At 41.5% G+C, this 25,344-nt stretch overlaps 1 protein-coding gene and 1 pseudogene across 12 annotated transcripts in view; one reads left to right on the plus strand and one right to left on the minus strand.

Annotated features, from left to right (window-relative positions):
- Positions 1-3,445: 3,445 nt before the first annotated feature.
- Positions 3,446-25,344, minus strand: part of NEBL (nebulette) — a 310,416-nt gene continuing 288,517 nt past the window's right edge. For all 12 annotated transcript variants that reach the window (XM_031444722.2, XM_064479371.1, XM_031444720.2 and 9 more), the window contains 2 exons: positions 10,519-10,625; positions 3,446-8,852 (listed from right to left, as the gene is read on the minus strand). In XM_031444722.2, the coding sequence (XP_031300582.1) occupies positions 8,676-8,852; positions 10,519-10,625 (284 nt within the window). In that variant the 3' untranslated portion in view covers positions 3,446-8,675. The remainder of the gene's footprint in view (positions 8,853-10,518; positions 10,626-25,344) is intronic.
- On the plus strand, positions 22,774-23,409 carry LOC105084929 (dnaJ homolog subfamily C member 4-like; annotated as a pseudogene).

A 25,344-nucleotide genomic window follows, 5' to 3' on the forward strand; every position in this document is an offset into this window, starting at 1 on the left:
AAACGGGAGATAAGAGCATTTTAATAAATGGTTCTGCTGCAGACTGTAGGACAATAAACTCCAGGAAGCACACGCTTTCCAAAAATAATCAGGGAGGAAGTAAGGATGCAGGAAAGTCTACGTAATAACCAATTATCAAAAGAAGGAAATGAAGTCTTCCACATCTGTAAAACTTTGGTATAATTAACTCTTTGCAACCTGCTGAGTTTTTTTTTTTTCCAGCAGAATAAGTCATAATTAGGATAATCAAAGGGTACATCGTACACACAAACCCATGCACGTGTATAACCTGACTTTCGTTCAGGAAAATGTAATGTTATGAAAATTATGAAAACCTGCCATTGTTACTTAAATTAAAATTGGGCAGAAGACTGAAGTATTTCTAGTACCAGCTGTTAGTGACTAAATTTCCCCACACGTCTGATGCTTAGAGGGACCGAGACAGCTCTCAGGGCATCTTTCAGCTTTGCAGTCTTCAGCTCAAACAGCAGGTCCTCCAAGAAGTCTTCCACACCCTCCCTCGAGCCACAGGTCACCGCTTCGCAGCCACAGGACCTGGGGGAGCACGAGGCTTCCCCCTTACACAGCGCCCCTCTAACTGCAAGTACGCATTTAATTGTGTAAGGCCACACAGGTGCGTGAACGTACATTCTTGGTTGTGTGAGTCGCCCCTCACTGCACAGTATGTAAACATTAGGAGGAAAGTCGTGTGTCCTGTTCCTTGAATCACGCAAATGCTGAATAAACGTATGTTGAGGGAAAAGTCACAGCTACTGCTCCATCCACCTTAATCAAGACCTACCACTGAGGGAACTTGGAAGAACTGGATATTTCTGAAAGCTCTGAAAAACAATTCAGCTTTTGTCCCTGGAACACCCGTGTCTATGTCACTCTAACGTGGCCCGGTCATTTCCTTGTTCTTTGCCAAACATTTAGAAATCGAAGGGGGAGGACACGGCTGAGCGGCAGAGCACATGCCCCGCGTGCACAAGTCCTGGGTTCAACCTCCAGCACCTCCATTAAATAAATAAACAAACCTAATTACTCCCCCCCCAAAACAAAACAAAACTTCGCTTTAGAAATTGATGAGAACACTCTAAAAAGCCCAGTCCCTTCTTTGTACAAGTCCACTGGTTGAAGTTAAATTCATTTGCTGTTAAATGCTGATACCCTTCACAGGGCCCAGGGAACCAACTTCTAACTACAGAGAGTTTCAATAGGATATGTAAAGCATAATGTAACTGCAGAATAAAAGAAAACAAAAGAAAATTATTTAAGACAACCCTGGAACATTTCAACTGTAAAAATGTAACTGGCATTTCAATCACATCGGCCACTTGGTGTTTCACTTAGGGTGCAAATCTTTCCAACATTCATGAAATTTGTTCCTTATCAAAATAAGAGAAGGTGGCTTCATACTGGCAGCGGGGCCAGGACAAAGCCCTGAGCCTCTGACATGGAGTGTGGCTGCCCCCGCGGCCCCAGGGGTCAGGGCTCCCTAATCTTGGGGGCCAGCACTAATGAGCATCTCCAGGGGCTGGGCTGGCACCAGCCATCCACGCTGCTTTTCATTCCATCTGTCCTCAGTCTCTTTTCCCTTCTCAGGCACTCTGCTTGCTCCCAGCTGACACTTACTCCTGACTTCTCCCTTCTTTCTCTGTGTCTTTCAGCTTCTAATAATAAAACCACTTGGCCAACTGCTCTATACTGTGAACTCAGGCTCTTCGGGGAGATTTGCAGGCGCAGTGACCATCATGCCTGTGGGGTCAAGTTCTCCTGCAGCTCCTTCACGGGCTCCTGGGATCTCCTACAGATCGATCACCTTGATCCAGTCGCCTGTCACCAGAGTGGTGAGATCACGTGAGATTATCGAAAGCTACTGAGGCCCCATGGCCTTGGATAGCAACCCTCTGCACAAAGTGGGGCTAGTCTGGCTCAAGAACCATTTCAAAAGCAATCTAATCTCTAAATTTGGGATGCAGAAAAGTTCTTTATTTTTTCAAGTGGAATAACAGGTGGGCATTCAGATCTGCTCATTTCTCTTTTTCAGTCTGCTCCTCTCTTTCATGTTTGCCACTTTCAAAAAAGCAAAACTAAGACCAAAATGCCATGGTATAAACACAAAATCAGTAACTGGGTCCTTTGTTCTAATATTGACTTTTCACCCTTTAAACCCATGTTCTCATTCTATTTTTCATCAGAACTCTGCTGCTCCCAAGCACAAATATAAATGGACAAAGGCCTGAGATTTTGCTTAGAACTGCAGAAAGCAGCTTAAGTTCACACTTGGACCATATCCAGGTTTCTGCCATCACAAAACTCTTATTCAATCCCTCTGGGTAGGAGAAGCAGATTACATGAAGAAAGGAACAAAACTTTCCTTTTATCTACTTTTCAATTTATTATGGTCTGAGTATTTTTATAAAAAGTTATTTTGGTAGACTTCTGGTGGTCCTGGATGTCTCAATTACCTGCAAAACTAACTTCATGAGTTTTTAAGTTAATAAAATTATACACATGGTATATTCGAAACCTAAATTATTTTAGTTCAGGAAAAAAAAAAAATCTTGCTAAGTTACTCACTTCTATGTAGCTTGGTTCCAAAGAGTAAAATTTATGAGTGTGATGGGGAAAAAAAAAATCTTGGAGAGAGGGGGAAAAAAAAAGCAAATTTTTCAAATAAATAAATAAATAAGCTGTTTTGTCATTTGAAATATCAGTATGTTAGATGATTAATATCATAGAAATATTCACTTTATACTTTTGGAATATGAAGAAAAGGAAATTCAAGATTAGGAAGAGTGTCTGTTCTAAGAGCAAGTACACTAAATGTGTCATCAGCAGAGTTTATCAGTTTACAATTCGGAGGGGTTGGGCATCAAAGAGGAACTTGTACAAAATAATACAAGAAAGTTCAGATCCTAGTCTCAATAGATTTATATCAGGGCAAAAACAAGGGACTAACTCACTTTTTCCAGCTACGGGGAAACTAGGAGGAAAAGCAATTTTGCTCGATGATAAATGAGCTATTCTTGGCTGGGAAGTCAGAGCATCTCTCCGTTTCATGCACTCAGCTTGTGCACTTTCTATTCTCTGCTGCAAGCTGTTTCTTTCATCTTACAAATATGAGAAAATTAAAACCGTACTAGTGAGGACATATGAGGAATGTAATCTTGAAAGACGTGAACTACGATGATGTATTATTGCAGTACTTTGATATAAAATCAGAGAGGGACTGCTTGACAAAGCATAATATTGTTATTATTAAAAACTAAGTGTATTGGGGGAGGAGGACGAATTTTGGAGGACTCGCCCATGTACGCACACTGAAGCCAGCACACCTTCGAGGCGATTCGACGTGAGTTGTCATGATAAACCCATCCCCCGAGCATTATCAATGACCCATGCTCCAAGAAACCAAGGTGAGAACCAAGAAGTGGAACCATTTTGTTATATCCTGCATTTATTTAAGCAAACCGAAGGTGTAGAGATAGGAAATTAAAGCGTTATAATGTTTTACAAATACAGAGAGAAGACACAGAATAATAATACCCTGGAGAGAGTGCATCTGAGAACACGGTTCTGTCACAGGAGAACACTTGCAGTGACCACGTGGAAGCCAGGGCTGATGCATCCATCTGTCATTCTTGTCCTGACATTGTTCCAGTTGCTTTAATAGATAAATCAGTGATCTGCTCTTACACGCGTGGTAATGCTGAAGATTACGGTAGCCTTGAAGGGTTTGTGAGGAACTGTACTATACATACATGATGCTAGGCTTAACGTGTTACCTCAGCGCTGCTGTACATTACATGGGGGGAAACCATGTCTCATTACACAACTACTGTGACAACCACTAAAATGTGAACTAGTTTGCATAGGTTAGTCCTTTGGGCAGCACGATGTTGCTCTAGTCCACCAAGGCTTAAAGATTCACAGTGTAGAGGAAAAAAACATGAATTAAAGCATTTCTACTAAAATATATTTTAATAGCTGGTGTTAACAATTTGCACAACAAAAGCCAAATTATATTAATAACATTGTATCCTTCCGTGAGCCCCTTCGTTTTAAAAACATGAAGTGTCTCCTATAAAACTGTATGCTCTCAAAGTCAGTACGACCTTGCAAAATTAAACACCAACCGCAATTCAACATGTCTGGAAGCAAACAGAAGCCAATCTGCACAATGACTCGATTTTGCACTTTTATCACAGGTCAGAGGTCAACAGTCCCACACACGGCCTGTAACACGCTCAGTGCTGCTTCTAAATGCTCATCCACTCACCGTGTGGACACTGAAAAATCGGGACTACGGTGCACTTTTCTCTTTTCCTTTAAAGTAAAGCATCCTTAACAGCAACCGGATTACAAAGAAGTGTATACTATGCAAACTGGGTACCATACGTCAAACACAAAAAGCACATAGAACCCCCATGAATGTACTGGAGTAACATGGACAGCTGAGGAGATCTTTCCAGGCCTGTGGATTCCAGGAGTCTAAGCATTGTGGAATGATGGCTACAGAAGCGTCATACAAGGCCGTGATTTTTTTGATTATCACTAGTTGACAGTTGCCTGGAAAGAACCTTAATGAGCATGGGATACTTCCGAAAGAGACTTTCATTTTAGCATTCTCAGCTTGGCTTATAGAACTTCTTATTAACTAAAGCTTTCTCACTTCCATGCCGCCTTACCCAAAACAACCACACTCCAGCCACTGTCAGCTTATCAGAAGCAAAGACCTAAGGTATAATGGATTTATGGAGTGAATTTCATCTTGTGTAATGAATTCAGCCTCCTCGCATCATTCTTCTACCTTACCATAGGTATTTTAAATCTCAACCCTAAAGTTAATGTTTATGCGTCTCAACTATATATAAATCCACAAAGAATCTTTCAGAAATAGATGGAAGAGGTCAGTATTTTCTCAAGTTCTAAACCTCTAGAGGGAAAACAGAATCAGCTATCACCTTTCATGTCTGTCAGGAGCACCTCACTTTCCCACCATAAAAATATCAATCCTGTAATAAAATATTACCATAGAACAGGCAGAAACTTGCTTGCTCGGTTTGCTTTCCAAGACCATAGCAAATAAACAAGCGTGATCAAAAAGGCACCTAGATGTTTTTATATCTCTATATTATACTTTTGGTATAAACTATATCCACTCTATATAGAGGGGGGTGTTATTAAAGGATCACACACATTGTCTTTAGCTTTTCACAAAAAACATTCGACTGGAGATGGACAAACAAACCTGAAAAAAGAGATGTACCTCTTGAGCTTCCACTGTCTGTTTTCTAAACGTCTGCTTCCCAAATGCCAGCGTGCTGCCTAGCTCAACACGGAGAGGAAAAGGAAAGGAAGACCGCGGTACACCTGCCAAAACTGCATCTCCATCATCCTCAAACAATGAACCCAGGGGCAAGACAGAGGCCGGTCTAACCGCACCCATATCCACACAATGTGCTCCTGGAAATCGTGCTTGCAAGTTCCCGTGCGGTCTCTGGACGTGGGGGGAGGCCTGAGAAGATGCAGGGACGCGCAGAGATCTGACAAGCAGGTAAATATCTCAGAGATCTCAGAGTGGGCTACACTGCGGGGGTGTGAATGACAACAAGAAGACGTGAAGAATTCATTTTGCCACAGGTTAGAAATAGAAAGCTTTCCTCGAGAACAAGAATTAGTAAAGTTACTTACTACAAAAACTTACACCCAGAGCAATAGATTCTGTTGCTCCGATCCTCCCTCAAGAGAGAGAGGTAACCCACGTACAGCTCTGTTTTCGGAACCTGTTCAAAGCATGTCAATCTGCCCTTGTGCTTTATTTATCAGGCTTGAGAACACATCAAAGTTGTGCATGCTCTCTGTGCTGGGGCATTTGCACAGTCTTCTTTGACTTGATTTTTAAAAGACTTGATTTTTAAACCCATCTTGAGCTATTAGTGTCATGTATGAAGCATCTGTTGCCAAATCGAAGGTGTGAGGGGGTGTGTGGAAAGGGGGAAAGCTATTCAGGAATGTAGGTTTGAAAATGATGTTGTAAAAATAGCACTTTGGTTCTACATATATTTTTTCCTATATTTCCACTGAAATGCTTAATATCCCGACAGGCCTTAGTAACAGTGATGACTGTCAAGTTATAGCATCAGGGACATGTGACATCTCGTTCTCCCTCAGTCTTTATAAATTAACTACCCTCTAGTTAAATCCTGATAAAATCTTAATTCCTTAACGCTTGAAGCAGAAACATCTGGCTATGCACTGTGTGAAGCAGAAAATGTTAGAATTATTCCCCAAATAAGTATTGACTTTTATATTGATTTTTACATTCAGTGAATCCGATTTTGAAATCAGCAAATGAGAAAAACAATGAAACATCCTGCTCCTTTATGGTAACTTCCCCGATAAATAATCATCATTTCAAGTCAGTCTCCTTTGAGCTTCCTATAAATGTGCTATTTATCAAAAATTGTACCCGTCTGACATTTAGTGTGCAAATTTAATCAAAAACTACTCTTTTTTATAATCACCAAAAAAGTGATCTGTCTGGGTGAATCATAAATATTTACTTAATGGTATAATAAAACTAAGCAAGCTTACTGCCCTCAGTTTTAATGCACAGAAATTTTTGCAAGAATATTGCAAGTTCCACTTGTCTTTGTACGTTTGTGCATAAGACAACAAAACAGATATGGGGTTCAATCAATTAAATCACAACTGGCCATTTCAATCATAGAAAATCAGCCAAATCAGCCAAACTGGTTATGTGGTCATCTGTAAAATCCCCTCAAAAAAAACCATCTCTAGTTATTTGCCTGAATTTTTCTCTTTTCCACTTTATGTCAGTGTCATGCTGATGCAGCTTGAGTGTAATAAAGCTTATTTAATTACTCTTTCAGCCTGATAAATAAGACTACAGGTTTTCAAAAGTATCCGCTTACTTTTCAAAGGTATAAATAAATTAATGTTTGCCTTTGGACTAATACACGTTTCCATAAAAGGTATTTTAAGGGATATTTTGTTAACTTCTTTGAACATATCACATAAGGCAGATATCCCCAAGACCCAGGCATTTGATTACATTTTTGTAACTCTGCTTTTTTCAGTTTCATCACAACTATAGAGTCAGACCATATATGAGGGCTACCCTGTTGCAAGTCCCAATAAATGGCACAATCAGAAAAACACAGAGTTGCTGACTAATGTTCATCTCTCCAGCGATCTTGACTGGGGACTCCAGGTAAAACTTCATGACATGACGGTCATGGCTGTGAATCCAACAAGAGCCTGCAAAGTCACTCATTTGAAAATGAAAATGTGACAACAATTTTTTTCTAATGAACAGGTAGGTGGGCCTGTACCTCAGATCTCTGGTGTCCTTTCTACCTCATCTCTTGAATGTGATTTAGAAAATAAAAACCAGAAAGTGGAAAGGAAGTCTTTTCGTTAACCAGTTTCGGTGGCTAGATTTCCAGTCCAGAATCTGAATACCATTTTCCACTAGAAGAAACCAGATCCTCTGTCTCTCTGCGTGGAGCTGATAATTTTTTGTTCACTGGTTTCCTCCAGCACATTTCGTAATTCGACTTTGTCACTGGCTCCTATGAAGTTTTCTTTGCTTTTAGATCAACAGTGGCATTAAGTTAATGAAAGGTGTTCAATAAATGTCTAAATCACTTATTTGCTAGAGTATACATCTATTTCCTAAGGTGTAAATCCCTCAAAACTAGAGTGCAATGCAGCAGGGGAATCTCAAGCAACTTTTCAAGTTATGTTTTTCTGATGAGCTGGCGGCTAGAGGAGACGGCTTTTAGATATCAGCCACGCTTTTTGTTTTAATAACAGAAATGGGCAGTGCGGCTGCCTATGTTACAGAAGCTTGAACCTACGGGACATGCAACAGGGTAAAAGCTATTAGTATCAGGGAAATAACAGAGATGACCTTAAAATTTGCCCTTTGCAGAGTAGCTGTGAAGGTATTTGGTCCTGACATTCTTTGGAGCCAAGCATATATACTTGGGTTCACAGAACATAAGTGGAAAGCAGGATATGCCTCGGTACAAATGAGAAATAAGTAGACCCAAGTCGGCCCAGGGAATGAGGAAATTTCTTTGTTCGGTAGAAGTTTCTAGATCCCTAAGGCCACAAGGCCATATAATTTTAACCAAACTGTCATTCTGCCACCACTGACATTTATTACATTTGGCAATTTTCACTTGAATTGGAAATTGCCTCATGACTCAAAAGCAAAATGGTTTTTAAATTATTGGCTGTGTTATTGAATTAAGAGAATTGGCTTCTGGTGATTCCAAAGTGACAGCTAAGAAGTTTCATATACTTGTTACATTTAAGGGACAATCGACATCTCTATTAAAGTCTACAAAAATACATTTTCCCAGAAGGGTTCAATAGCCAATCAAAGAAACCATTAACACAATTAGCAGCACCAGGTCTCCAGACCTAATTATTTCGTTTGTACGAATTACCGAAAATGCTGCTGTTTTCAGCCCAGAAGTCATTCCTTCTTCCTGGTACCTGTGTGTCTAATTGTCAAAGGAAGGATAGACTATTAGTAAAATAACTGCCAAGTTGTCTTAAAAGTATCTGCTATCTTTTAAAAAGATTAGGCTTAGTATACATTAGAAGAAAGCTCAAAGGGCAAGGAGAAAGGATTAATTAACAAACTCGATGTAATTCGCTGGAAGCATTCCCGTTTTCCCAGTTCTCTGCACCGTGCCGTACATCCAGCCGGCGTCGATGGGCTGCACGTTGACAATGTAGTCGCCGTCCCTGAAGGACACTTCATCTTCATCCTGGGCACTGTAATCGTACATGGCTCGGTAGGTCCTCTGGGAAAGGAAAGATGGGGTCACATGGCGGACATGAAACTAGTCACGGCTGCAAATGCCCATCACGACAAACCAACCCACACATAGAGGAACCACCAGGGATCTTTCCAAAAACATCTGTTTCTGGAGTTCTGCAAATCAGACCCTGGTGTCTGTCCTAATTGTGTTCAAGTTCACTAGTCTAGCAAAAGGCATAATATTTGCAGCCAGAATGGGGACAGAGCAAGCCACTAAATACAATAGCCTGCCCATCAAAAAGTAAGCTTTGATAGCACAGGGAAATATATACAAGATGTTGTGGTAGCTCACGGTAAAAAAGAGTGTGAAAATGAATATATGTATATTCACGCATGACTGAAAAATTGTGCTCTACACCGGAAATTGACACAACATTGTATACTGACTAAAACCCAATAAAATAAAAAAATGTAAAAAATAAAATTTAAATTAAAAAAAAAGTAAGCTTTGAGGCAGTCAAGCCAACTCCTCCAGCTTCAGATAAGCCCAGACACCTTAGATTACGTAGATCCTCCCCTAGCCCACATTCTTCAGAGAACAAAACCCACCACAGTGGCAGACAAGTCACTACCACTGGTCCCCTGGCAGAGGTAATGGACTTTACCAAGAATTTTTGTTTCCTCTTGAAAATATTTAAAGCAAATTTTAAAAAATCCATAATATACTCAATAGGTTCTGTATCACAGTAATAGAACTTTAGCATATAAATGTCCTGAATATTGAAGTACATATAATTAAATCCTTGCTATAATGAGGAAACTTTAAATTGAGTTTTACTATATTTGTTTTCATTTGAGGCCAAGAGTTTAGCTAATATTAACATCAGGCAATCTCAAGATCAAGTGCATCCACAGACTGAGGAAACTGGCTGAGATTCAAAGAACTTTAGAGTGATTAAAGATACCTTATTACCAGTTATTAAAAAAATAAGTAAGTCACAGAGATGTAATGCATAGCACAGGAAAATAGTCAATAACATTGCAATAACTTTGTATGGTGCATAATCTACACAAATATTAAATCATTATGTTGTATACCTGAAACTAATATAATATTGTAAGTCAACTATACTTCAAAAAAACATATTAAATAAAAAGATATCTTACAAACTGCTTCGAAGGGCCACCTGCTTCTAAGGGCTCAAAGGCCAAGGGACTGTGGCAGGAACTTGCAGGAGCAATTGCAGCAGAAGATAGCCACATTTGGCTAAATGACCTGGAACACTGCTTCCAAACTCTCCATTTAATGAGTGACTCAGCACTCCAGGATTTCCAGGAGGAGGGAGGACTCAAAGACATGTGTTGGCCATGACATTTAGGTTTCAATGGCCATTCAGCTAACTAGTTAACTTGACCAAATATTTGTGCTCTTTTTTAACTAGATGAAGATCATCATTGACTACTTCCAATCATGAAGTAACAATTAGGATATACATTTGGTAGATTCTTTGTATGTTTTATTGTTTACATGTTTTTACATCATGCCTTCCCTTCCCAACAGTTTACTTCTATATGTCTTGATACAAGTCACCATTTATCCTTTATATAAAAGGCATCATATTCAATTCAACTGTATTCTGTGTGCATTTATCTTCTGGAGATAAAATGGGAAGAGCAGGGAAGAAGGAACACTTCAAGGGGACACTCACCAGATGTGGTGAATGCTGCACTGACCGCATGGATGACAGGCTGGTCTGGTGCATGTACCCATAGCCTTGGGAATGGCTCTGCTGGTAGGCTCCGGGAAGAACAGGTGCTGGACATTAAACAGACACACACACACACACACAAAGAGTCCTTAAACCCAGCCTCAAAACAAAACCCCTTCCCAGCCCTAAGTGACACCATGCTTTGCTAGACAATTCCGGAACAAAATGCCATTTTCAGTGCCATGTGAAATTTGAGCAGTGATGTTATAAGTGATCCCTCGATTAGCATACATTTCTGTAATGAAGGATATATATGGGTAATCAGTTTAACATGCAGTTAAATATGTATTAGAAATGCTTGTATTACTCCTTTGCAGATGCTATATTAAAATAACACAAATATAGAACAAAGATATCCCATAGTCACTTAACAAAGTCATTTTTCACTTGGCCATGTGATCCTTGTAGGCATTTTTCCAAAATAAGAATAAGAAATTTAAAGGACTTTAACTGGATTGTCAAACCAATGACAGAGTATAACTGTTCTCATAGGATACCTAAAAATGGATGCTTTCAATATTGTGAGACATACAGCTGAATGCTACCTCTACAAACATGGTAACCATAGCATATGTTCAGCAATGCAAGTTTGTTAAGCAGTTAATTAGTCTATACTCTTGGAGGAAAACTTCATTTAGCATCTATGAGTTACCCACTGTATTTTGGCTATAAGTCAGCTGAATAATGTTACAAAAGCCTGAGGAACCAAACCACTTAAAGAATTTCATAAACATTATCCTTCTACATAAAAAAGATAGTATTCACTTAGTTTGTGCTGTTTCCACCACTAATTATGGCATGTAAAAGACAGCTCCAGTTTTGAAGAAGACCGAATTCTAGAGAAACCAACACAGGAGCTACATAAGATCCCACAAAATCAGTAGAGTGTGTGTTTCTCTGTAAGTATGTTTCAGCATTTTTAACCATAATCATGAGCTATATGGCAGTATTTTAGTAGGCATACCCTTCATTGTGTTTTGAATAATTATATGATCCACTAGTAAAACTTGTATAGATATATGTGCTATAAAAATCCATAATAAGTTGCCATCTTTGTTCAATCAGGTTGAGTATATAAAGTAATTATCAGAGGCTGATTTATTCAGGACAGTTATTATAATAAAAGAATAAAGCAGATGTAATTCTTGGGTATGATGAATAATTAATGTTTTATAAGTGGCACATTCATTCTAATGATATATGAGAACATCAGACTTTAAGGAAGTTTAATCACCAGAAAATTACAAATCGTTAATCCGTTCTCCAGATAATTATGATATTAGGTTAAATGGGGATTTTTAAAAAATAGTTCTTGAGTTAATTCATATAACAATGTTGTTACAACTGTGTTTATTTAATGCCTTTCTAGAGAAAGATCTTTACTTGCCCAGTAGTATATTATAAAGTGATTTAACATCAAATACTTCAGAAATTAGCACTTTTTAACTCTGTCAACTCGGTGTAAATATTTAATGTCAATAGATGTCAAGGACATTGTGAAAATTCACTCAAGAAGAGGAGGGAGAGTATAGCTCAGTGGCAGAGTGTGTGCTTAGCATGCACGAGGTCCTGGGTTCAATCCCCAGTGCCTCCATTAAAATAAATTAATAAAAACCTAACTACTTCCCCCATTTCCCCCAAGAAAAGAAAAAAAACTTCACTCATGATGAAAAAATAATGAAATTCCCACAAACATCTAGATTAAATTCTGACTAAAAGACTTTTCCTTGTGTTGGAAGCCAGAAGCATTGACCATTCATTCACTTACCCTCTTGACCATCAGCAAATATTTAAGAGTCCCTGTGTGCACAGAGCTTGTGGCCTTGCCTGTCACTTGGTAAGCTTGCATAAATTTTAACAATTATCACTGCCCCCTCCATTCAAAGTACGCAAGCATAAGAGACAAAAACAATTGCCTTCCCAGAGCCGTGATGGCCCCGTACATCCGGCCTTTGCCCAATTAAGGAAATGGCTCCGGATACTTAGAGCATTTCCTTCAATACATTATTAGTCAATGCCTCCAACTGCATCCCCAGGCCAGCAGTCCTGAACTGGGTTTTATCCATTTAAACAAGTTATTTCTCCATTATTATTGAATTGGTAAATACTTAAGATTAAACAAGCAACCCTTTAAAATTAAAACAAAAATTAAGCCTTTAATCCTTTGTTACGCTTTTAACTAAAATCTTACATTTTGATGTACAGTGTCAAGCACAACCATCTTAAAATATTTTGGAAAAAATGCAGGAAAGGACAACGACGAAAAAAATCTCAAATATGCTATCTCGTAGGTGGTAATACGTTGATGTTTGCACAGGCTGTACCTCATAACCCCAGCTAGTGCCCATCAGTACTGACTACTTAGGACTGTCATTTAACGGTGTTCTCTAATTTAGGCTTTTAAAAATGAAATGAGTTCATGCCTACTCAATTGTTCGAACCTGACCTTCAAAGGGAATCTGTAGCGACCGTCAAATACAGAAGGCAGAGAAAGTAACATATTTGTCTTAAACATGGTTGGGCTGGAGAGAGCAGGAGAGGTTAGGGTGAGAAACCTTGGAGTAAATACACTCTATCTTGTTTGTATGGTTTCTCCTCATGCCTTATCAATTCTTTCCATCTTCCTCTCTAGGTACATTATTTAATCAAAGTCTCTTTGGGGTTATCAAACCTTGTTATCTCCCCTATACCTGGTACAGTACAAGAGGTTTTAGGACACCCCTATCAGGACTATGAAAAATATAACTGAGAGCTCAGAGGAATCAACTTACTAAAAGCAAATTTAGAAAGAGGCACAAACATTGCTTGTTTTCTTGTTCTGTTTTTTATATGAATTTTTTTTTTTTTATAAAACATAAGTGAAACAAGCAAAAGGAAAATTTCAAGCATTGGCTTTGGAAATTGGGTTTACTAAGAATCTGGGTAAAAGATAGCTCTTCCATGTGAGTATGAGATTATCTTCCACGAAAATACAGAATTCAAAGGGTTTTGCAAAAGCAAGAAGTTAGCCTAATTTTGCCACAAACACGGACTTCTTATGAAAGAGAAGAACACACAGTGCCCTTTTTATTAAATAGTGGTCAGATGCCACAAGCCTTGGTACAGATGATGATAAAGGTGTGATGGTCTTCCAACCCAAGACTCTTGAGGTTGGGGGTTTCTATTTCCAAAACATAAAAGCCACAAAACAATAGCTTTCATTATTCTAAGGCAACAACAAAACACAACCTTCACTTCGCATTGGTAAGATTTATTGACAAGAGACCTGGAATCTGACTCCAGCACTAAGGACTCCAGGCTCTATTTGAAATGTCCCATAGTATTTATAAAACCAAAATCTCTCTTCTAGTGCACAGCAAATTCTTCCACAAACAGACAACACTCATATTTCCTATTTAAGGTTTATTCTTACAATGGAAGGAGATAAAACCAAGATAAAGTAGTAAGCAGACAAGAAGATCATAAAACAGAAGTCGAAAATGAAGAAAGAAAAAATTTTAGGGACCTTCACAAATTTGAAACTGGAAAAACAATAAGGACATTTATGTAAACATGCAAAGATTAAAGTAAATGAACCAAAGAAAAGCACCCAAAATAAAAGTAGAAAAGCACCCCTCAAAAAATGTCCACTCTGGGGGAGGTACACAGAGGAGGTGGGGGGAGACAGGGAGTATCACGTGAGCATCTTCCGTGTGCCTGGTGCTTTATGTGTTGCCCTTAAGTAGCAGAACAGACAGGTGTTACTCCCATTTTAGAGAATAAAAATAAAGAGGCTGGGAGATGAAGCAGGAAGGCAGCAGAACGATCATCTCTGCATAGTGACACATCATGATACAAAATAATTGCTCAAACTTTAGAAATCATATGTAAAAATAAAAGCAATCATGGCTATTTCATACTTTAAATTTTCATCTCCGGCATGGGCCCTGAACTGTGGGGAGGAAAGGAGGAAAGAGGAGGATTCGGTCACTTGCAGTGAGTTTCAACCCTGGCTGCACATGAAATTCACCTGAGATGTTTTAAAAGCGGGCTATGTCCAAATCCCCCAGATTAATTAAATGTCTCTGGGGTGGTAGTGGGAGTGAGTGGACCCTGGTGTTTTATCCTTTCCATCTTCCAAGTGGTTCAAATAGGCAGCCACAGTGAGGAACAACTACGCTACTGGCGGCTGCTTCTTCTCCACCTGAGACAAATTTAGGGGCACATGGGACACTATTTATGTTACTCCCAAATTCCCTCTCCTCCCCTGCAATGGACTGTTTGTATCCCCCCAAATTCATATGTTTGAAATCCTGGCCCCCAACATGATGGTATTTGGAGGTGGGGCCTTGGGGAGGTGATAAGGTCATGGGGGTGGAGCCCTCGTGAATGGGATTAGTGCCCTTATGAGAAGAGGCCAGAGACCTAGCCAGCTCTCCTTCCACCACGTGAGGAAACAAGGAAAAGGTGGTGGTCCATGACCCAGAAGAGGGCTCCCACCAGCCCTGACAATGCTGGCACCCTGACCTCCGCCTCCCAGCCTCCAGAACTGTGAGAAATCAACAGACGATCCTCCCAATCTAGGACTTTCTGTGAGAGCAGCTGGAACAGGCCAAATAAAGCACAGCACCAGCTGCCCCGTGACTTGTTTCTGTTCGTGGAGGCAGACGTTTGACCCGGGACTCAGCCCGGGATCGTGGGAAGAAAGCTGAGCCGAGAGGAGGCTCCCGATGGGATCACTGGGAGGCCAACGTGCAGCACGCCTGGCGAGGAAATGCCATGAGGCACCACCGGTGGGTGGCAGACTCCTAAAGCCCACCCCCCACTTCCCGGGGCGGAGCAGGTCAGGGCCTGGTCACCATCCAAGAGGAAAGGGAGACTGCAGCCAAAAATATGTCTTTATGATGATAAAGTCTCCCTTTCCTCCCCAGAGGAGGCCTGTCTCCTAACCAGGTTGATAAGGTCTTCTGCAGGGCAAAGGCAGGGCAGGTGTGCGGTGGTCCCCAGACAAGATCGGGATCTCCTAAGCTGAGCACTTCTCAGCGGTGACACAGACACACTGTGCGCTCTGCACCTCCCTGGGCTGACTCCCAGGACCCACCCCACCCCCAAAGCTGAGTTCATTCCAAGGAAGAACCTGGGGGTGGAGGGGTGAGGAGGATCATTACCACGGGAAGCCCACACTGCCTGTGGCGTGGTGGGTCATGAAGGTGTCTCTGTGTCCTTAGCAGCTGGATTTACAGAAGGGCAGCAAGACAGCCCAGCAGCTACGAGGTGCTTCCGGATGGCTTGATCGCTTGATTTAACAGTAGCAATCTGTGATTCTATTTTCTTCCATGTATCGCTTTTTCCTGGAGCTAACTGTTAATCTCTTTTATTATCTGCACTGTTCCAGTCATTTGAGGTACAATTTTTAAAATGTCTTTGCAAAATCAAAAATTATCCCTCAAGCCAATGCTACGTTCCTAACAGTTCCTCTTCTAGACTCCCATGCCATCTCTGTTTTCATTTTCTAGTCTAGTCTTAGAGGAGTTTTATTACTATAAGGTATTGCAAACCTCTTTTAAGAAAATGTAGGATACATGAAGATCTTTAAAATGCCTGGGCACGTGCCTCTGTGAAACTTGCTGCAGGAAAGATGTAACATAGGATTCCCAAGGAATGCAAAATATGGACACAATAAAATTTGAATAACGTAAATGAAATGCTTACAATTAAGGAGACTAACTCAGTCTGCTTGGGACTTTTCTGATTTATGCACTGAAAGTTCTGCTTCCCAGGAACCCCTCTGGTCTTAGCAAATTGGCACCATTGGTCCCTCTGCTTACACCATGCCAGGCTCTGTGCCCAGCGCGTCACAAGCCTTAGCTGGTATAATCGTCACCATTTACAGATGGTAAATGCCCATTTTACAGACAGAGAATCTATTGAAAGTTAGCAAGATTCAGTAACTTGGTCAAAAATATCAGAGCCACGTGGGAGCTAGTGTTTAAATGCCAACAATCTTGACTCCAGAAACCAAACTCTGGGCTACACCACACCAAAGTGATGATGGAAGAAATGACAAAATAGCATAAGATTAATTTACAAAGAAGCACTGGAAATTCAGAAGCGAGGAAAAGCACTGTGGTCTGAGAGGAGCTTCTAGGAGAAGTGGGGGCTTGATCTGAACTTGGAAGATGCAGCAGTGAGCTATGCACTCCTGCCGTGGGGCAGCCAGGAGTCAGAGGGAAGGGAAAGAAAAAAGGGGGAAAAAAAGAGGTTTAATGCTTGGGGAGATATGCAAGGCAGGTTTCTCATGCTTACAGAGGCAACTCTAGTTCCCCAGGGCAATTGTCATTCAATCACCTGATCCTGTACGAATAATTGTAGGTCTGTGTTCACATCAGGTCTCCGAATATGACATCAGCCGCCTTCCCACTGGGCAGTGGAGACCCCCATTATGATGCCACTTAACAATTTTCAAAATCATTTTGTAGAACACTGCCCGAAACATGTTACCTCCCCCAGTCGTCATCAGCATAGTGACAATCTCCACTTCCACAGACACGCTAAGACTCCAGCAGAAAATACAATTAAGTCCAGGAGACTATTTAACCATTTTCTTCCCTAAACTTAAATGACAGACTTACAATGTCACTTTAATCAAACGCAAGTTGAATGTTTAAAGATTCTTAATTACCTGCTAATTACAAAAGGAAACATACGTAAGTTAGGTACTTTTCAGAACTATGCATACATACATCACATTTGACCATTTCATTTATATATTTGGCTTGGCTGTCTCAAGTGAGAACTTCTAAAATACTGTTTTAGGACTCTGCAATTCCTAACTGTTGAAAAAGACACACAATCAGTTATATTTTAAATTACCTGCCATTTAAACTTTGTCTCGGAGGCCCAGCAAAGCAGTACGTTTTGATTTCAAAGCTAACTGGTTTTCCTCTAGAAATCGTTAAGTCTGTGAATGTTCTTTGACAAAACTGAGCTAAGACATCACATTGGTTTGAACAGAACTAGAGAGCTTTGGACTGAAGACTACCTGCTATTTAGCTTCAGAATAATCTAACCAATTTATTCCTATATTGAGATTTGAAATTTTGACTTGTGTAGTTTTTTTCTCAGATTTGTTTCTAATTTTTAGCTACTTAAGCCAGAATGAACTCCCCACCTTGTAACCATAACCCAAACCATAACCCAAAGATGAGCAAATAATTTCTGCTCCAAGTTACAGAGTCTTCAACAATATTTTTACAGCACAAAATCCATATGGTGTGTGTCTGGGTCTACAGGCATATGCACGCTATCCCCCAAAACAAGACAAAAAAAAGGAAAGAAAGGAACGTACAGTACAGGAGTGTATGTGGTTTCCTGACAACAACTATATAATTTGGGGCAGTTCTTTGATAAGATGAAAGCAGTAAGGAACGTAAGGACAGCAGGTAGCCGGGGACGCTGCTCCATTTAGGTGAACCGTATCGCTGAGACTAAGCTTTTGCACACACATTATGACTGAAAAGTCAGCTCACAGCAAATCCCAATTTTCCTCAGTGACTACTACTGCAGATATTGTGTAAATCAATCTTACACACCGTCACTCAAGTACAATGAAAGAAAATCTCATTACGCCATTAAAGAGACTATCTATAAATACGAATTATATCAATATAGGCGATGTATTCTTAAAGACTTAGAACTGGGCAATGATCTGGTTTATCCTCCTACTAATCAATTCAAACACTGACTCTTAGGGAGTACCATCAACCCACAATGTAATTTTACATTAGACTTCTTAGCAACAAGCCACACCCAATGTCATATCTAGACACGGCTCAGGATTGCCTGCATTTGTGAATGGGTCAATATAATTTTTTAACCAATGGACATTTATGAAACTGACTCACTGCACCCCTGACATGAACTGGAGGTCAGGAAATGTGGGAAAATGAGTGTTCAGGATTGTCCAGCTCTCCCAGAGCCCAAGCTCTAAGTTCCAGGTGAGTGGCTGGGGCCGGAGAAACAGGCAGGTACGAAGAGCCACAGTCAGGCAGGGAGGTGAGCAGAGGGTCCCTGTGACCTAAGGCCCAATTACAAGCACATGAGACAGGCTGTAGGAAAGAGCTTGACAGACAGGCCCGCAAACAGCAAGCTCGGTACACACGGGTCGGGATGTGAAGTAAGACAAAGAACCAGAATGAAAAATGCAGCCTGAGCAGATGAGGGCTTTTTTGTGAGGGAGAGAGGGGGTCAGACAACAAGAAACGGGAAATCTGGCCACAGGAGAAGCAGCGCACAACACCGCACCTGGGCAACAGGACCGAACGAACAGAATGCAGAAACTCGATACATCACCCAGCTGTTTCAGATCCTGGACATTGTAAGTGGTTCCCGCAAAGTCAGGACCTAACCCCCATGACCTACTAGCCTGGGGCTCGGGGCCAGAGGAGGTGGGGCACCTGGATGAGACAGGAAGTCAGGGGAGAACAGGGAAATCCGGGACTACAGAGATAACAGCATGACTTTACTGTTTTACACGTAAGACAGAACCGTACATATGTAAGTATACTCAGTCTGCTATCCAAGTTGGATATCGCTGTTGAGCCATGGAAACAAAAACTGCCATTTCCACTTTTATTGCCAATGTTTAACAATACACAATAATAAATAATAAAGAACAAAACAAGAATGCCTACTCTCTCCTTTACGTGATAAGAATTTATAAAGCCACTTAGAATTTATAAAGCTCTTCCAGAGTCAACCAACTTGACACACATGCTGCAGCCATTCATATCTTTCCTGATGGTCCAACCTTCTCTTTTTTCCCAGTCAACTCAGCTTCACAGGAAATACATTTTTAAAGTTTTTATTGTTTGCTACTTTGTCAGATGGTTCTCCTTCAGACACATGTGGAACACTTTGATTTAACTTTGGCAAATCAATGAAAGACACATGTGCGTCTTGGGACAAGTGCTATTCATTAGTCTTTGAGCCCTTCCCCAACTTCACACTCAGAAAAGGAAACTTACAACGTTTCTTTCATTCCAAGTCTACTGATACTAGAGAGAGGAGTTTCTCTAAGGACTTCAATCAGAATCCTGAACCTTTGTGTTGGGGGAACAACAGAACTAACCACAAGTTTCTAACAGTTTACATCGTGTGCTTGCTTTCTAGGATAGATGTACTGACTAACGACTAAGTAGAATCACGTCATATTCTGCTAATTGGATTTTACATTACAAAGGAATCATTCATTTTCCTATAGATTAGTTTCATCACAGAGGTTTGGTATTTCAACCATCAACTCTTCAAATCTTCCGAAACGTAAATGAAGATATTAAACCATCCCTTTTTTTTGACCGATGCTAGCCAACATCTCAAATTCGGATCAGAAATAACAGTCAAAAACAGCAAGGAAATAACACAACTGGGAGTCTCTTCTTGAATGTATTTTTCTTTACAGAAGTCAGGCTGGGAAGGAGTTAGTTTTGTTTTTTTTTTTTCCCCAGGGGATTGGGGTTGCCAATCAGTAATCAAAAAACTGAATTCGTGGCTAAAATAGAAATACTGGAGTTTATTTTCAATGAAGGCAAAGAGTTTAAAATCAGGAGCATGTTTTCTCACAGGTTCTTCTAGTTATCTAACTTTAAATAAAGCACTCATCACTAAAAACCCGTAACATGAACTTGGGGCAGGATGCCATCTCTAAATCATAAAATGTAAGTCCTCAGTGGGAAAGAGAATCAGCAGAAGAATTAATGTGAATACTGGGCCAAGGATTGTGACTTTATGGACACTGCTCATATTAAAAAGGACTTTGAAACACTGCTGGTTGGATTCATATCCATCACTTTCAAAACACATGAATAGTTTATTATGGCGCCTGTGGTTAATATTTCTGTTCCCAGTTTCATGGCAAATTCAGCTTTTAATGATGCCTATTGTCCTGAGGAACTTAAGGCAGACCTTAGGGGTCTTCACTGAGGCTGGGAAAGCAATGACTGCTCCTGCCTTGGCCTCCTTCCATGCACCATCTACTCATTGAGCACCCCGACCCTGTGCTGGGACTGGAAGGAAAGCCACATAGCACGTGCAACTCTCTGTCTCTGTGGACTACATGATCAAAGAAACCAGAATACCCTGAGACAGAAACCACAAAAGGTATGAATTCCAGAATTCTGATAGGCACTTCTACTCTCCTGAGTCTCTACCGAGGACAGATGTCCCCCTAAACAAAAACACGGAGAGAGAAGTATTCATAACAGAATGGAAGTGCTGACGTAGGAATAATTGACTGATTTTTCTATTATGAAAGGTCATTAGCTGACTTTGTAATAAACAGGTCACAATGCTACATTCTGGTGATACACCCTACATGACTGCTTTTAAAAAAAATTACAATGAGGGTTATTATAACACTGTTACTTGCAAGTCTAACTTTAGACACTAATAAAGATGAATGCCATGTTTTAGTGATTTAACACATGCAGCAAAGCTGTTTCTTTATATTTCAGATCAAATTTAATTTGAATATATTTATATATTCAACACTATCTACTGAGTGTCTAATACAGGTACTGTTTTAGGTGCTAATTTTCTGCCTACAATACCTTTTCTCCCATTTCACTGCTTGGCTAATTCTAACTCCATATTTTATTTACTCCATCATCATGCCTTCCTGAGCACAATGGGTTTATGCATCTGGCTCACCCGCCAGAACGTGAGTTCTCTGAAGACAATAACTGTATCTTTTATTTTGTGTTTCCAGCATATGGGAGATACTAGATAAATTTTTGGTGAATGAACTGACGGAGTTATGGGTGTTTACCAGGGCTACTGGCTACCTGATTGGCACACTGCCCTCTTGGCATGCCTACAGACAATATACTGAGAGTTCCAGAATGTACTGAAGCATCTCTTGCAACTTCTTTTGAGGACATATTACATGGGATGGGAGGCTATAAGCACAGCCTGGAATTCAGAAACTTGTTTCTCCATCAGTTCAGACGGGACTAGGTCATCCCAGTAAGATTCTTTCACAGCAAAATGGAAAAGCTCACAAGGTTGGAGCACTGGAAATGTCTGTTTTGAAAAGCGCACCTGCTCTTCCTTCCCCATCACACTCCCATCCCCTGTATGCTCCGGAGGAAAACAGACACACAAAAAATACCTGAAGCAAAACTGAACACAAGTTCAAACGGAGAAAGGTAAACACTAGGTGAGACGGCGAACAAATAAAAATACCGGCAACACAAAACACTGTGAATTAACGAAACTCGAAGAAATACAAAGCAGTACCAGGAGGCAAATACATGTTGTGGGCAAATGACCTAAAGACAAACACAAAGATCAAAGAAAACCTCTCAGTGAAATAAGCAGAAACCATCAGGGTTATTTCCACTCGAGGAACTGTGTGTCAAAGGAAAATACCTTAACCTCATCTAATACCAAAAGACTACAAAGATAATTTCAAATAACACTACTCAAGGATCAAAACAAAAATAGATGATGTTTAAATGAAAGCCTCATTGAATCAAAGTAACACAGTAGAGATGGGAAATGCAAACCCTTTGGTAACATAATACCTCGGAAAGTAGACTGAAAAGTACAGAAAGCCCAACATAATCACATGAGAAAATGAAAACATTAAGCCATCAAAGCAAGAAGGGAAAATATCATGCGAAAACGCATAACTAAAATAATGATAAAAACGTAAAGGAGCTGCCCCCGCCTCCCCAGCTCCCCGGGTGAAGGGGGGCATCGGCGCCCGGGGCTGGCTGTCCAGACACCGAGACAGGTATGGAGAAGGGCGCCGGACGCCCGGCTCAGCGCCGGGGAAGGGCTAGGATGTTGGCGTCTGGTCTTGAGCAAGGAAGCCCCACCCGCTCCTGGGTTCCCCGGGCCAGCTTGTTTTCCTTCGCAAGTAAACGAGGCCAGGCCCCTTCCCTCTGCCCACGCACCTCCCCGAGGGCTTGAAGGCTGGTCCCATCCTGGTCCCATCCCACTCCTCTCTGCGGCCTCCCTCCACCAGCGGCCCGCCTGCCGCCATGCGGCCCCTGCGCCCGCGCCGGCCGTGGCCCCGCAGTCCTCCCACCCGGTTCTTCGCAACCGCCGCCCGGCAGCGCTCTGGCCCCAGTAACGACTGTGAACTGTTGGGGGTGCATCCTGGTACCAGGACTGAAGAAGTTAAACGAGCTTTCTTCTCCAAGTCCAAAGAGAATGGGTCCTGGAAAAGGGCGTGGAGAAGGACATGATGGGAGTGCTGCCCCACCCCGGCTGCGCCCTGCCCGGGATCCCGCGAACCCAGCCCCACACAGCTGCTTGGTGGAGCTGAGTGAAGCATACCAAGCGCTCAACCAGGGGCAGAGCCGCCGCAGCTATGACCGCCAGCTCCGCTGGGCAACTTTCCCGAAGTTTCCAGGAACCACAGTCCATCCCAGTCTGCTCATCAAACACACAGCTCCTGGACACCCCCCAGTGCACAATACTGGGCCCAGTTTCATGGTGTGAGGCCTCAGGGACCAGAGTCAAGGCAGCAGCCCCACAAACACAACCAGCGGGTTCTGGGATACTGCCTCATGATCACTCTGGCAGGCAGGGTCCTGCACTATGTTGCCTTCGGGAAGCTGGAGCAGATGCACCGTGGCTTCATGGATGAAAAGGATTGGATCATCACAGCCATCTAACAGTGATGCTTGGGCCACGGCCAGGGCCAGGGCCAGGGCCAACAGAGCCAGGCTCCAGCAGGAGCAACAGCAGAGACAGCAGCTACAACCACCACCCGGGCCTCCTCAAGGCCCCAGGATCATGCCCCCTGGCCCTAGCCCCCAAGCCGCTCACCTGGATGGGGCCTGAGGCATGCTCCCTGCTTGCTTTCCTCCTGGGACACCCCACTCCCCAAAACGCATGGAATAAGGTGATTCTTAGCGCTTAAAAAAGAAAAAAAAGTAAAGGAGAAGGCTTCTATGTTAATGCTTATGAAAACCAAATGTGAGCGATGCAAACATTATACTTCTGCCTCAAGGAAATGAGCTGATTGTTTAACCCTTTGTCCTAACAACCAGAATTTCCTGTAACTCAGCAAAAGGACCCTGAAACCAAGACTCTCATAACTGCCCAACCACTTAATTCACAAGTAAAACAGATCACCTTCAGGCCATAAACACTTCCTCATATAAGAAGAGAAAGAAAAAAGAAAAAGAGTTTATTTAAATGTTTGGCACTTAGGTAATGTAAAACATCTTAGGAAAGCTACTTGTTCTACATCCTTCTTGTTACAGATGTGGAATCTGAGCCTAATAAGGTTAGGTGGCCTCCCCAGAACCCAGATCAACAAGTGGGAGAGCCAGGATGAAGCCCTCTGCTCCCTGCACAGCGTTCGGTCCACTGCCCCCCCCCCCCCACCTGCACAGCAGGAAGACAGCCTGATGTTAAAGGATGTCTTTCTGGGACATAACACATTTTATCAAATGAAATTCTAATCTAAATTTAAAGAAATCAGCAAAATCTGGAAGAAAAAAATGGCATTTCTAAATACTTATATGAACATTCTCTTTTTTCTTCATCTTACTACTAACAAGTATTGTTCCAAAATCCTCTTCAATTTCTAGAATAGTATTTAAACAAATACATATGATTAACTAAGGACACTAAAGGTTTTCATCAAACAGCTGTCATCACCATAAAAGTTTCCTCCCTCTACGGAGTCACTCAGCACCTCCTTCCCAGGGCCCAGCATGGTGCACATTTCAAAGGGGACCCCAAATTTCAAAGCAACCAAGATGTCATGGATACTACTTCTTTGCCATCCCATCAGAAAAGAAAATACTCTGGGAATGTTTCCACTTTAGGTTTTTTTTTTAAAGCTCTGCTTTAATGTCACTGAAACATATCAAAGCATCATCCAAACAAAAATGGAAGAATTTTCTTGAAAGCTTTCTGCAACAGAATTTTATTTAAAAAAAAATTAAACTTATGTACATTTATATATGCAATTCTAGTTTTTAAGATATTAATTTTTTGCACACCTAAAACTAATACAAGGTTATATGTCAGTTATATCTCAATTTGTTTTTTTAAAAAAAGTGGAATGGAATTGGGGGGGAATATTAATCTGACCATTTCATCCATTCACCAAATATTTGCTGAGTGCTTATTCTAAGAGCTGCTGGAGAGAGAGTAGTAAACAAAACAGCCAGTATCCCAGCCCTTGTGGGGTTTCTGTCCCCGTGGAGCAGAGATGCACAAGCACATGAACAGATAAGTGTGTATCTCGGCGGGTGTCAAGTGCTCTGAAGGAAAAAAGCAAAGAGCGAAGGACCAGACAGGACAGAAAGGGATGCGGTTTTATCTCTGGTCGTTAGAGAGGGTCTCTCTGATAGATTGCCATCTGAGCAGAAACATGAAGGAAAATGGGGCCAGGCAAGCAAATATCTGGGGTGGGGTAAAAGCTTTCTTGGCAGGTGTGAGTAAAGCAGGGAGCCCTGGGTGGTCGAGCGGCCAAGGGCATGGAGAACGGCAGGAAGTGAGCTCAGAGTGGCAGCTGGGCCCATGGCAGATGAAGGTCCTGTAGGCGACGGTGAAGATCTGGGTGACATTCAGAATGAAACGGGGGCAGAACGACGTAATTTGACTTGTGCTTCACAAGCTCCTCTCGCTGCCAGGTGGAGAAGAGACCAGGGAAGAGGGTTGGTAGCTCGGGGTGATGAGACCGGAAGCAGAAAACTAGTCTGGAAGCTTCTGTGATGACCCAGGGAGAGAGGGCAGCAGCTGAATTAAGCAGCCAGGCAG

Source organism: Camelus dromedarius, chromosome 26 (genome assembly GCF_036321535.1).
Source record: "Camelus dromedarius isolate mCamDro1 chromosome 26, mCamDro1.pat, whole genome shotgun sequence".
In the NCBI taxonomy this organism is placed as follows: Eukaryota; Metazoa; Chordata; class Mammalia; order Artiodactyla; family Camelidae; genus Camelus; species Camelus dromedarius.